Below are 15,091 nucleotides of genomic sequence, written 5' to 3' on the forward strand. Positions count from 1 at the left end.
ACAGACATTCATGAATGTGCAAAAAAACCCATTTCTCTATTTGTTGTAAGAATATCTGTTATTTTAAACCAAGAAAACCTACTACTCTAAAAATGGCCTGAAATGCCTATATAATGAAATGGACCCTTGGTATAGAAATTATCAGTTTATATTATTAACCTTTATTACCTAAATTTAACTCAATGACAGATTTCTTCTCTGTGGATGCATGAGGTTTTGAAATTTAGCTCTCGGTTTCTTCTTGGAAGTTAAGAACGTAGACTGGGTGTGATATTTAAGATATACAAATTCAAGGGCAGCAAAATACAGTGGGTTTGAAAAAAAATACCATGGGCTTTAAGATCCAGGCTAATGTGAATTAGAAATCTGATTAATGCATTCTGGTGCCCCCAAATGAATTAGATACATTCTCTACCCTCAAAATACTCATATTTTGGGCAATTTATTTTAACCTAGCGACTTTTACCTACTTACATTACATCAAGATCAGTAAAAAAGTATTCAATGTGCAGACTACATGTTACACCAAATAAATTAGCACCACTGAGTGTGGACACAGGAAGTTATAGGCTTAAAAATACTCAGATGACTCAGGGCACTGGATGGTTCAGTCGGCTGAGCATCTGACTTCCACTCCAGTCACGTCTCATGGTTGGTGAGTTCGAGCCCCACATGGGGGCTTGCTGCTGTCAGCACTGGATCTTCTGCCTCCCCTCCACCCCCCGCCTTCTCTCTCTCTCTCTCTGCCCTTTCCCTGCTCATGCTTTCTCAAAATAAATAAAACATTAAAAAGAATACTCAGATGATTCTAATGTGAAGCCAGGACTAAGAATTGCTGAAACAGCTCTCACAGCCTATTTTCTCATTTTTGTATGCGGAAGAAAGAATACCTAGAAGTGCAAGATTAATGTAAAACCTCAGGATGTCTGTTAATTGACCCAAGATGGATATGTCCATTCATTCATGCTCCAGTGATAATTCAAAGGGCAATTTTAATTAAGTATACATTAGCACCCACGAACTAACTCCAAATGAAAAAGGGACAGTGATTAAAAAGAATACAGGAAACAGTTTTTACTTCGAAGTGAAGACAGGCAGGAAACAGGCAGAGTAGTTACAGGGCGCAAGAGCAAAAGAAAGAGTAGAAGTGTCTACGTTAAGAACCAGTTGAAGAGAAGCTGCCCCATCCAATGTCAGGAGTGGACAGACCTGCACACCTACCCCCCGCCCCCACCTCCACCATCCATCTCAGAAAGCAGGACTCTGGGGAATTCAAACCTCCAAAGACCTGCTAGCCAGTTTGCCGTGTTTTATTTCTTGGAAGAAAGAGTTATAGAAAATATGGGGAATTAGAAATGAGACACATTTGGAGCGACATATTGAAAAGAATTTAAATAAAGGAGAATTTTAATATGAAGCAAGACAGAGAACAAGGCCTAACAATGCCAACTTTACCAAAAATACTAAAAAATGGAAATGAAAGACAAGCCATATTGCTCTGGGTTGGGCTGGTAATAAGATGGCATTTATCTACAAAAGTCTAGACGGATGCAGTTAATGGCGAACAGGAATAGGAGGAAACAAAACCGATGTGGTCATCAGCTTTGAAATGCCAAGAGTGGCTACCCAACAGGATCTCCTATTTAAGAGGAATGAGTAAGAACGACATAAAAACGCAGACTGTATTTCTCTTGCAAGATTAGCTTGTGTGCTTGTGAATACATATAGCGCAGCTTCATCAATTTAAAAAATGCTTTGGAAAATCCACCCAGATCACAAGGCCAAGTGCAGCACAAAGAGAACGAAGAAGTCAGATCTAGGGACCTGCACAAATATTTCTACACAGAAATGTAGCTATTCGCCATGGCATATGAAAGACAAACTGCATATAGCGATAAATGACAACTGCCAAAGATATGATGTGACAGATGGAACGCACGAATATTGAAAGCAATTCCTTTATTATGGTTGCGATACGGCTTCATGCTTACACACGAGTCCCTGGAATTTGCACTCAGGCAAAAAAATACCAAGCATGTAGTGCAAGGTTACTTTATCTTCAGAAAGATTTCTATAATTATTCATTTCTCTGAAAATTTTAGGATTTTTAATAAAAAGAAGGCAGTCTGGCACAAAGAGTCCTTGATAAATAGCTACAGAATGAGTATAGAAATGGTGTGCTGTCGGAGCCCTGAAGTGGCCTCACCTCCACTGCTGAGTAGCAACGTGCCCTCACCTTCTGGTTTTAGTTGGCTCATCTACACAAATTCTACTGCTACAGAACATGACTACATCTTTCCCAACTTAAAAAAAAAAAAAAGTCTTTGGTTTCAGATATCACTCCTAAGGAAATACCAAATCACATATAAATCTTTCATTTTAGGCTTTACTTCCTTTAAACAACAGCAGATCCATAAATAGCCATGCTTTCTGGAAAACAAAAATGCCTCTCCCTCTCTTTTTATTTTTAAGTAAAGGAACAGTTTATCAAGAAAGTTTCCATTGAGCTCTCTTCAACTTCCAGAATTTAAAATAGGGATGGTATAAAGGAGGGACTTATGTCTCGCTGTTGTTGTTTAAACCTACTTATTTTCGGCTAAAAAATTTAGAAATCCATGAAATAATAAAACTCCTTTTATAATTAACCTGCCAAAATATACATTTGCCCTTCTACATAAGAAAACTGGAAAAGCCTTTTTTTATTGAATTTCAACCAGAAATCACAGTAAATGTTTTAAACATGTATTTTCTATATAACATGCTTCAATTAAAAAACTACTATCAGAAAATTTATTTTCCTATTGTGTTTGCATTTTGGTTATGCCTCACATCTCATTTCTCTTCCTTATATATCATACTATTTCATTTAACATTATTTTTATCACTTTGTATCTTAGAGTAAAATGTTTAAAATCCTAACTAACATTAGACCAGATGGATATTCAGATATACATGGCATGTAGATCGAAATAACTATATTTTGTTTTCATCTTCTAGGATATTTAAGATATGTAATGGCATACAATTAAAAGATATCCATAATACTCCCACTAGCTGTCTTCAATTTTTTATTGGCACATTTGAGTCTCAGGCCAATCGACTATTAGATGGGTGACCTTACCCTCACAAAGGTAGAAGGTGTCCAAAGTTAAAATGTGCAAATAAAAAAAGAGAGAGAGAGAGAGAGAGAAGGCAAGTGATTTCTCTTTAGTTTTAGAATTTTCTCAATGTTAAGATTATTTTCAGTGTACCACTCTGGGACCAGCCATGATATTAATGACCTTAAAGATCTCATCTGGTAAGTATAGATAATAAACTCTAAACACCTTTTGTGGAGATGCAGGAGGAAGCAGAGTCACTCCCACATTTTTGGTAAACAAGAAAACACACCACAAAACCCAAACAGAAAAGGTAGAGAAAGAAAATATTGTAAAGTCCTCCCAAAATTCAGAATATTCAAGTTCATTAAACGTAGTTTAACATACTGGTAGACAAGAATCCACATGCACTGCTCTGGACTTTACTTTCCAGCTTTACTCATGATTTCTTATATCAGGCATGCAGGTGAATATACTCGATCTTCAGCTGTACAGCAACGAATGTTTAGTATATTCATTGGCTTACTAAGGAGCACGTTGAAGAATAGGTACAAGGCCACCTACCATTGTCACTGTCTCCTTCAGATGGAACACTGTAGCTAGAGCTGTCCCATGTTTGTGCCTGTGTAAGTTTGTTGAAGGAGATAGGAGGAAGAGTGAGGGCTGGGTCTGCAGGAGAGCGAGAGAGCCGGTCCGCGTACAGTTGGACAAGGACCAGGAAAAACCAAAGGGGCAGCAGCATTTCACAAATGGCATAAGGTTTGTATGGAAATGAAGCGAATTTCATATTATGGGATTTAAATTCAAATGTACAATATAGGAGAAGAATGAAAGATGGCGCATGAAATAAAAAGAATGATAAAAACTGAGTGTTAGTACTTATCAATCATATACTTTGCATGCAGTTAATATCGTTAATCTTAACAGTTCTGCAAGCCCACAGACTCAGAGTACTAATGAATCATGTCAGCAGAAAGGAAGGGCACCCACAGATAATGTAGATAAAAGACAGAAGACCTATCAGATACCTTTTTCAAAAACCTTCTAAGTAACTAACAATTTTAGCAAATGTTACAATTCACACAAAAAATTTGGTTACCAAGACATAGCTTAATATGTGTAAATATATCTATTATTTAGAAATCAGACTATTAGAGAATCTGTTTACCATTTGTCAATTTTCTGCCCAAGGCAATGTAAAATTTCTCTTTCAAGTCTACTGGCATTGCTTTACTGATAGCTGTAGCGAGCCAACTCTTTCTTCAACCCTTGACACACACACCTCTCAATATTGTCTTTGATACTGATCAGCAGGAAAATGATTTTGTCACTAGTAGAGTCTTTTTAACAATGAACCTAATTAACCAATAGACGTTAATCAATTTCAAGCACTTCTGAGTTAGCCATTTATGAAATAACATCTTTTCTTGCACTAAGTATCCACATAGTAATTTTACACATTGAGGAAATATCCATAAAAATTTTGTCCAATGCTAAGGCGGGGCCAGTAAAATAAATGGACACACTTCTAGGAGTGAATCTTTGAGTATATGCAGTTGTCTTTCTTTGGAGGAAAACACAATTGAGAAAAAAAATTTTTCTTTTGAAGAAAACAAACAGCCTATTTAAGAATCTAAGTTCTTACTCAAATTTGCTGATTTGAGGAGTGTGCTTTTATTTATAACACAGAACCCACATATATCCATATCTTAACTTTAAAATAAAAATTAATTGGCTTTTAAAAGTTTCAAAGCTACTTGGTCAAAAAGAATTTCTATCTTTTTAAATCATATGATCTTCAAGTAAGATCACTATATATTATTTTCTACAAAATGTGAAAAATACATACTGTAATATTTTTAAATTACTAAACAAAATGTAAAAATCCCCAATACGTAATGCTAGTTTTATAAAGTTCCTACATGCCACTGGATGTTCCTAAAGATAAATCAGCATTATTTATAGCAACCAAACTCCACAAAGCTTTCAACGACTAGAACCATTTCCACAGTGGTTAGTCAGCATTATAGGAAGTTTGGAAGCTTGGAGAGGAAATTATCTCTGTTTTCTGCTATTCAAAATACATACCTCATTTCTATTTCACCACTACAAAGAACGTGAAATGGCTGAACAGTACAAGAACAGTGTTGAAAAGCTGGGTTTGGACTCCATACAGGAAGAAAAATCACCGAGACAATGTTGCAACTAAATTGTAAAGATGCACACTCTGAAGAATATTGTTCTTTGGAGAGCCCCTCTACTTTTGTTTGCTCCATTATGAAATATTTCGAAGTTATGAAAACTGCCTGCAAGGATTAGGAGCAAGTCTGTAGCTCCATCTGAGGTCCTCTCCTGGCCGGCCATCACTGAAGGCACGGATGGAGGTCTCCCCACATACACCTGAGACCCCCGAAAATGGACCCCCATTTCTGGCTGCATACGCTTTGCCCTTCCATACACAAGGAGGTCAGTCATCTGAACCTTATTTCACGCATCATTTGGCTTTCCATAAAACACCTACTAACCCTTGCCATGTCCAGGCATTTTCTCAAGTAGCTTTGCCTTAGAGCCAATCCAAAAGGCCAGGAAACTATTACACCTGGCTATATGTTACCCATCAGTCAACTTGTTCCAAATACAAAAAAAGATCCTTCATAAAGAAATCATATTTTTATGGTGCCCTTTTATAAAATGTGCACATGCATAACTTCTGCTGTTGCCAAGATGCTTTACTGAAAAACCCAAGGAGATCTAAGTTCTTTATTAGCTTTTTGCTTAAATGTGTCCGAGTCCTTTCTTTGCACTTCTTTTAATGCTTCCTAAAAGCATTATAGTGGGGAGTGTATACAAAGAACCAAAAATGTTAAGACATTTTTCTTAAGACTTACAAGCAGGTAGATAGTGCCAGAACCTGAGCGAAGAAATCAGAAGAACCAATTTTTCCTTCTTTTTAAAATCAATAGCTACTTTGCACATTGCTAAAACTTACACCTGTGAATATACTAACACTAAATTAAAAGAAAGTAGAAAGGCTCTTTTAAAGAAATGACTCCTGACCACTCATGTGAGCTTTGACACGATCACCCTGTTACGGCAGAAAATATGTAACTCCACACAGACTAGCGAGCAAACAAGGGATGTCTTAGAAAAGCCACTCTCCCAGAGGCTGCTCTAAATTTAGCTCAGCAGGGGACCAGGAACTGCTGAGGCAAAGGGCTATTTTAACTTCCTGGTTAAAAAACGCAGTCGAATATTTCTTCCCTGCTCACATGCCATGCATGCCCCCTCATCTTTTCTCTTCACTCTGACTGAAAAGGAGGGAAGATACCATGCTACTGAGAGCATGGACTTCACAGGTGATTCATTGAAAACAAGGCTCCGAAGTCTGGCCTCCCCAGGATTCGCGTTCACCAGAGTTACTTCACAAGGCTGCTCGCACTATAACATACACACTTAATAAAAGACCCAAGAGAAACCACTGAGTGTTTACGAGGACAAAGACGCTGAGGTTTTAATTTACCTGATCGTGGCTTCAGGCCAAATGGCCCCGTGCTGTTGGTGGTAGGAGAGATAGAAGGGGAGTTTGCGCTAATCTGCAGGGTCAGAAGGAAAAGATGGCTTAAAAACAAAACAAAACAACAACAACAAAAACCACCCTAAAGCAGAACTATACATGCTTCTCTACGTTCAAGGATTATAATCAGATAGCTACCTTTTTGATTGGCTGCTTTGTGATGAAGCCCAGACCAAAAATTTGATAATGGATGCATCTTCGCACTGCAAATGCTTTAAGTGGCATAATCAACAGAATGTTGTCTGGGGGAGAGGCAATTTTTTTTTTTTCTCAATAAAAAGTATTCTACAATCGTGTGAACCTGGCAATCCCTTTCTGCTTCAGAATAGACGGGTACATGTGTATAAACACACAAGAACACACTCCCATCCACCTCACAGAGGGCACATCCGATGAGCAATGTCCTAACACAGTGAGGTAAGAAAACGGGTAACACTGAATAGATGTCTCATCTACAGGGAAACCATACACTGAATCATTTACGGATGGCAGGACATTCTAAATATTGCCTATTTGAGCCATCACTTTGTTTTCTATAAGGATGTTGCCGTATTTGGTTTTCAAAATATATCGTATGAAATTAATCTTTAATTGTGGGTAGGGTCAGCTAAGACTAGAACAGCTAACGAGAGAGACTCCCCCAGAGAATCTGCAATACAATTAGGTCATGAATCATGAACGTCTCAGATACGTATTTCTGTAAAAGATAGTCCAATTCAGCCTTCACAAAATACCTCAGCTTACATGAATCTTCAGGAACCTTACCTCATTTGGAGAATATTCGCCACCATTACTTTGTAATGTTAGGTCATTTTGCACCTTAAAGAAAAAAAGGCATGGTATATTCCATTAGACCATAAAATTATTGAGGCAAGAACTGCATCCTTCTGACTTCCAACATATCCTTGGTACACAGGCACACAATGATTAGACACGGAATTATTCAGTGTTGTTAAGTAGCTAAGTAAGTCATACTTACATTTGCTAAAAACATGCAGCTATTATATTCACACACACACACAAAATACATCAAAAGTAACACAAACTAAGACAAGGAATTTCCCAGAGCAAAGAGTTCAGTTGAAAGTACCTGTAAACATCAGCCTGCTTGCTAGGTTACCAAGCCACTTGTGGGCTCCCACCCCTCCTATGAACGAGAGGTTTTTAGAAATGATCCAAGGCAGTACTTCCCAAGTACACAGAATCCCCCTGGGAGTTTTTAATAAATGTACATGCCTGGACTTCAAATTACCCGAGACAATCTTACGTCGTCAATTCAACGCCAGTTTGCTTTGGGAATCAATGAGGAAACTCTACCTTATGCTACTCAGATCTCCCTTCTGCATATGATAATAAAGAACCCCACCAATTACCCGAATAAAAATCCGGCGATAATGCATATGAACATCTTCACTTATACTATACCAAATCAGTATACATTTAAAATGTCTATTTCTATTGAGGAGTGCTAATTAAAAAATATTCTGAACTTTGATAAGTCCAAAGGAAAAACATATATTTAGAATAAAATGTCATCATTTTCCCTACCCAGTTACGTGGCTTGGTTAGAACTACTAACAAGTACCTGCACAACTGATCCTCTCTATGAGCAATTCCTTCCTCTGATGTTTTTCCTGTTGTCCCACTCAATATGTTCCCCAATTTGTTATTACTTATGAATGGGACTACCGTTTGCAACTCTTCCTGAATGGAGGCCAGTGCTACCTAAACCTGATGCAGACAGTCATCTAAAGTATATTTAAAGTTAGACAAATAAACCACTTCATAATCGTGGCCTCACCTATGGAACTGGGCACCACCCATTCGTTCTTCAGTGTTTCTGCCTGGTCCAAGTCTGCTGCTGATTCTGTCACGGCTGCTTGCTGCCTTGCTCAGCATAGCCTCCTGGGGCCGATGCACGTCCAAACTACTCCCCAAACCCAGGTTTACTTCCCTCTCCTTAACCTCCTATCTCTTCCCTGGTCTCCTAGAGCACCTAAAACACTCAGGATTACAGACCATCTCACAGTCTGTAAAAAACACTCTCAAATTTTTCAGTATCTAAGTCTTCTTCCCTCCATAACCTTAAAAACACCTTAAAAGTGAGGACAACTTCATATCTTTAATTTCTCAATCCTTGACACCAAAAAACAAGACCAAATCAGGCACAAGTACTCAGCGAACACTGGCTGATTCAAGACTATGCTACAGATATTACTTTCCTCCTGAATGAGATGGAGGAGAGAATATAAAAACAACCAAATCATTAGTGAGGATCACATTTAAGTTCTGTATAATCACTGGCACTGGCATTGCTAATCCACTACGTTCTCTTCCTCCTCGTGACTTCTAGAGCCAGCTATCTAATCCCTCCTTTTTAAAATCATTGAGATGTGCCTGTTGTAGACAGATGATTGCCCTAGAGAAGGAAGACAATGAGTAAGAAGTTCCTATACCAATTAGGAGTCCTCATTCAACCAAAAAGAAAAAAAAACCATGTATGAACACAAAACATTATAAATCAGAGATGGAGTAGAGATATCTTTTTTCTACAGGATTTGTGTCTTACTGGTACTCCTGAAATCAGGCACCTAGGTGGGCATCTGTTTTACTAGAATCAAAAGTGGGTCAGTGGCAGGATACTAACATGGTCCTAAAGTACCTCTTCACTGATTGCTTACTGGTTGTAGTGGAAAAACAGGACAGTTATTACGTGATCATTGTGATTTGGGCAGGGGCACCTGAGTGGCTCAGTCGGTTGAGCATCCGACTTTGGCTCAGGTGATAATCTTGTGGGTCATACGTTGGAGCCTCATATCAGGCTCACTGCCGTCAGCCTGTCAGCACAGAGTCTGCTTCAGATCTTCTGTCCCCCTCTCTCTGCCCCTACCCCCTTTGCACTCTCCAATAAATAAATAAATATTGAACAACAATTGGACAATCAAACTAACATCACCTATGAAGGTCATATAGACATAGGGGATATCCTGAGAAGGACACATATCACCTGTGCAGTATCCGAATCCAAAACACGGAATCTCAATCTAAACATGAGGAAACAGGAGGGACTTCTGTCCCACAAAATAAGGGGCTTACCATTAAGAAAAGAAGAGAGCTGTAGCCTTTAAAATTTCAAGGTGATAAAAACCAAGGAAAAGTTACAGAAAGGTTCCAGAATAAAGGGAACTATAGATACCTCAGGACTAAATACAACACCTGCCACTAGAATGGACCCTATACTAGAGGGGAAAAAATGCTATGAAGAACATCATTAGATCAATGGAAAGCTTTGGAACATGAATAGATTAGACGAAAATATTTTGTTGATGTAAATTTATGATTTGATAACCAAATGTAATTAGGTAAAATAAAATCTCCATCCTCACAAAATGTACACTGAAATGTTTAGGGAAAAAGGACTATGATGTATGAAACCCTCAACATTTCAGAAGAGGAACTGTGTGTAGAGAAAGAAAGACATAAACAATACAGCAAATGCGGTAAAACGTTAATAATAGGCAATAATAGGCAGTAACTCTAGGCAAAAGAATGCAATTTTTTTAACTTAAATTTTTTTTTAATTTTTGTAGAATCTTATAATTTTTCTCACATTTTTTATAAGTTTCAAATTATTTCCAAATAGGAAGCTTTTGAGGAAAAGTGGCTCACCTATCATCAACCACTCAATAATAAAAAAGTGGGCCTGCACAGGATCACAAGTAGTGTGTCTCAGAGGACAGCCCAATGGAATGGGGCCGGGACAACCTTCACAGAAGAGGCTTCTTGATGTTCCAGAACTGGGTAATCTGATGCCTCTACCGGGGAAGACACGGTGCAGTAATTTTGTCTAAGGACCACACCAATAACAATAATAGAGTAGGAGAGTCAGAGTAATAGCTGCCATCTAAGTGCCCTGGATTGTGAGACCGGTCCCAATTTAGAGAAAGTGAAGGAGAAGTTTAGAGAGGTTGCCTGCGGTTGGCCCAAGGTTGCTAGTTAGCAAGTCTTTGAGGTAGGAATAAGACTCCACATAACTCTAAGTCGTGACGCTCAACAATGAAATCACAGTTCTTTCTCCTCTTACTCAACACAGACTTAGCTAGGAAAGAGTGTGAACCTGCTTCACTACAGCTCCCAAGCTCAGACACTTCAGGGGACATAAACTGGTGTGTACTGGAATTAGCCATCCTAAACCCACTCAGTAAGGAGAGAGGAGTTAAGAGTGTCACACAGGGTTCACTCCCGAGTCACCAGCTCAAATGTAGCTATATGACTGCTTCTCTGGGACCTTTTAGGCTCATTTCTAGTCAAAACCACTTTCGACAGCCAGCCACATTTCACCCAGTATAACTCCACCCTTACTCTGCCCCCAAATACCTCCACCAGGTCTCTCTGCTACAGGTCTCCTAATCCTCCTAGAGACTTCTCAAATCATTTCTTTTTCCTTTCAAGTCTTTTGTAGCTTATTTTCTCCAGGCCACTTCCTAGGTCTCTTCCTTGGCTCTAAAATCTGCATTGAATGGGCCTATACTTTCTGATGCATGGGGTTCCCTGGGGGTCTCAGTTGCTATCACCTGCCTCAGTAAGACTGTCTGACCCAGGAAATTTAGAGAATTTAATGGAAATAACCACCCTCATCTTTAATGGAAGATGGAAGTATAATACATAGGAAAGCTAAATAAGGTAGACGTATACAAAATTTGAACAACAGACCATTCACAAAATCAAACTGGTCCAATGACTGTTCTATCCCAATGATAAATGTTTGTAGAATATCGTAGCCACTATTCCATGGTAGAGTACTGCAGAGAGCTCTGGTTAATCCAAGAGGAGCCTTACCTCACAAACCGGAGAGGTCTCCAGCTGTATTTGACCACTATAGGGGAAAAAAAAAAGGATATAAAGCGGAACTTAAAGCATACATACTTCAATGTAGAAAGAGAAAATACATTCAGTTACAGAAAGGTCAACATACTTTAGTGCAGAATCTTGTAAGTCTAAGGCTTCTGCTGATTCCACAGGATAAAAGTTTACAATATTTCTCTCTGAAATATCTGCGCTTAATCTAAAGAGTAGGACAAAAAGACGTTAGCATGTTAATTAAGCTTTTCATATGTTCTATGATTTCAATAAATCCAATGTTTCGGGTCATATTTAGTTTATAATTTTAATATATTAAAAAGTTACCTTTATCTTGATTATATTAAAAAGTAATCAAAGGTTTATCATAGAAATTTCAAGCTATGTGGTATTTTCCCACCATGCACCAAATTTTATATGATTTGAATATAATTTTCTATCTGCTATCGGTATTGCAATCAAACTTATTTGCAATATAACAGTAATTTCTGCCAAAGTCATAATATTCATAGGTAGCACACACTAAGTTCTATTCTAGAACTTGAATAATTTATAGAGGTAAATAAAATTGCTTAAAGTACTAACTATATTATATGTACAAAAGGCATTTTGTTTTAATAGGAAGAGATCTCTGATATATACTAGTACTCTCAGTTTAAAAAATTAGAATTCATAAACAATTTGACATGTAATCTTATTTCTCAAATTGTCTTACAGATAGGTTCTGAATTTCTGCAATTTTAAGAGCTGAATTATTTTTAAGATCTATAAAACCAGGAATTTCGTAAGTCATATAAAAGTTACAAGGCTATTGTAAAAGATAGGGATGAGTCACATTATACATGCCCTACTGAAAATGCTATCAACTCTATAATCAGAAATCCTTAAAAAAGAACTCAAGATAAAGGCAAAATATGATACCAATATTCAACAAGGTGTTTTGATGTTAAGGTTGAATGAAAGGTAAGCCTCTAAAATTTAATCCTATAATTAGTGGCTTAAGTCAAAACAACAAAAAGTTTGGATCTATAAAGTATGAGATAAAGGAAAAACCCAATGTTTATTTGTATTTTTACTATTAATATTCAGTCCCAAGCAGCTAGAAACAAGTGAACTCTTGAAGAGCCCTCTCTTACTAGAAACAAACACAGGACCCTTTCTTTGTTATTATTATACTGACTCACAGAAATATTATAGTAAGTTAGAACTGTCCTATCATGATAATTATCCAGGATGAACAAAAGATCTAAAGTAGCCAAAGTAGTGGGTTATTTTAGGGAGCAAATGAAATCCATATAAAGTTTTACAACATGATACCATTTTAAAACAGCACTCCATAAAGATGCAAATCAATTAGCTCTTGGAAGGTTACTCAGGGCTGTTTTCTTCCACAATTCCAGCACACACCCACCATTCCACTCGCTCTACGTTCTTGGCAGCTCATTGCCTCAAACGTTTCCAAGCTAGAGAGGAATCTCGAGGTCCTCAGTTCATCTCACTTCTCATAAAGGATGAAGAAACAGGCCCAGAGCTGGGAACCCTCCTCCAGGTCACCAAAATTTCCACTGCTGGGTCCCAGGCCCATATTCGCAAACCACTTTTATTTCCCCCAAACTAGGCTGTTCTTTTTTAACTTTGGGGTTCACATATTAATCTCAAATCTGTTAAGAAATGTTTATTGGGGGAGTGATACAAAATGCAAAAGGTACAAGTATTCAAATAATATAATAAGGTTGAGTCCAATGGCTCTCTATAATGTCACGTCTTCAAGTTTCATTCCTGGACTCACGTGCCATTCCCATCCATATGCTTGGCCTTGGGAATCTCATCCTTATTATACAGCTCTGTTGCTATGGCACCTTATGAAATGACTTTCAAATCTAAGTCTTGAGGTCCTAGAACCAAACTCCCCACAGCAGAATGGACATTGCCACCTTGGACTTTATTTAGCACACCCTACGTGCACCTCAATATCCTCCTCTTCAAACCTGGGGCCCTCTTGGTTCCCCATCTCAGATAATCAGAGGCCAGCTGCTCATATCTAAACAGTCTGGACTGTTCCTTCACATTGTTCTCACCACCCCCGGCAAATGCCTGACAAAGAACTACAATAGTGCCCACCGCTAAGGGCCTACAATTTATAAGTATAGAAAAATAATAATTTAGAAATACCTACAGAAAAGTATCCACAGTAATATATTTCCTTCCAGTTTTAATTTTTTCTAGGTTTCTGACACAAATGAGACCTAATTCTGTGTATATAATTGAGATCAAACCTTTGTATTTTAAAGTGAAAATTATAAAATTAGCATTCTAAAATATATTGGAAAATTTTAAAAAACCATTATATCAGCCATATTATATTCCATCTTATTAAATATCAAATTATATTAAGTATCTCTAAACTATTAGATTATTTCATTTTACCTAAATATTTGCTATAAAAATATCTTCTCTCTCATAATCTTTGTTCACCTCTCTTCATCCCTTAGAATAAATTTTTAGAATTTATTCTAAAAAAGTTTACATGTATTTTAGACAATGGCCATGCGCCACTAGGATGTCTTCTAGAATGGTTTTGCTAATTTACCTTCCTACTAGCAGTTTATAAATTATTTCAAATCCTCACAATCCTAAAAAGTAAGTACTTGGATCCCATCTCAGAGGGGAGGACAATGGCGGGCAGAGTAGTTACATCTCACCCAAATGAATGGTGTTGGAGCTGCGTTCAGAACCAGCGGCTGGCTGATCCAAAGTCTGTTCTCTTCCTCAGATATGCCGCTTCCCCATTCCGTATCATTTCACACAAACGCAGACAACACACTCATGTGTTCTCTTGTACCTGTTTCCTATCCTCTCACTGACTGCCCTGGTTTAGAATGTGAAACTGAGCTCTTTAAAGAACATGCTTTGATTAGGCATTCACTAAGAAGCCAGGCTCTGAGCCCAATATTAGGCAGAATCAGGAACATGAATAATGGTGTTTTTAAACCACCACTACCTCTCTCTCCATATAAAATGAAGTCTGGGCTCCTCAACACAGCATTCGAAGACATTCTCGGCACCACTCTGACCGCCCCTCTGTGGCTTCTCGGTCTTGGCTGTGCATCAGCAGCACTACGCATACTGCTAGACCCCAGCCTCCTGGGAAGAGTCCAAGCCTGCTGCACTCTTTTTGACCTCCATGCCTTGGCCTAAGATTTTAATTCAATTCAGCGTTTGCTCTCTCCTTGAAATGGCCAGTTATTAAAGGCCCAGATGAACTACCGCAGCCTCCAGGGAGGCCAGCCCAGCCATCTCTCCATCTCCATCTGTGGCCAGGCATTCACTCCAGCCTATCACTGCAAGTACTTCAATCAATCACACTTACAAATAGCTACTCAAGGTAATCTCTACCATAGTTTAAGTTCTTAGAAGGCAAGGGCTGTGTCTTGTTCATCTTTATATCCCCCAAGGTGCACGCAGTAGATCTTCTCATGATTTCTAAGCACTCAATCAATGTCTGCATAACTGACATGCTTTTCAAATCAATTGCTAAAGACTTTCAACCAAATAAACT

General features: G+C 38.1%; 1 protein-coding gene across 1 annotated transcript in view; it reads right to left on the reverse strand.

Moving 5' to 3' along the window:
* Positions 1-15,091, reverse strand: part of LRCH1 (leucine rich repeats and calponin homology domain containing 1) — a 103,754-nt gene that overhangs the window by 30,026 nt on the left and 58,637 nt on the right. Inside the window, exons 11-14 of the mRNA XM_039220707.1 lie at positions 11,648-11,737; positions 11,512-11,548; positions 7,438-7,491; positions 6,619-6,691 (exon numbers count right to left, since the gene is read on the reverse strand). Coding sequence (XP_039076638.1) covers positions 6,619-6,691; positions 7,438-7,491; positions 11,512-11,548; positions 11,648-11,737 — 254 coding nt within the window. The remainder of the gene's footprint in view (positions 1-6,618; positions 6,692-7,437; positions 7,492-11,511; positions 11,549-11,647; positions 11,738-15,091) is intronic.

This window comes from Hyaena hyaena, unplaced genomic scaffold, assembly GCF_003009895.1.
Source record: "Hyaena hyaena isolate Hyena2069 unplaced genomic scaffold, ASM300989v1 scaffold_905, whole genome shotgun sequence".
NCBI classification, from domain to species: Eukaryota; Metazoa; Chordata; class Mammalia; order Carnivora; family Hyaenidae; genus Hyaena; species Hyaena hyaena.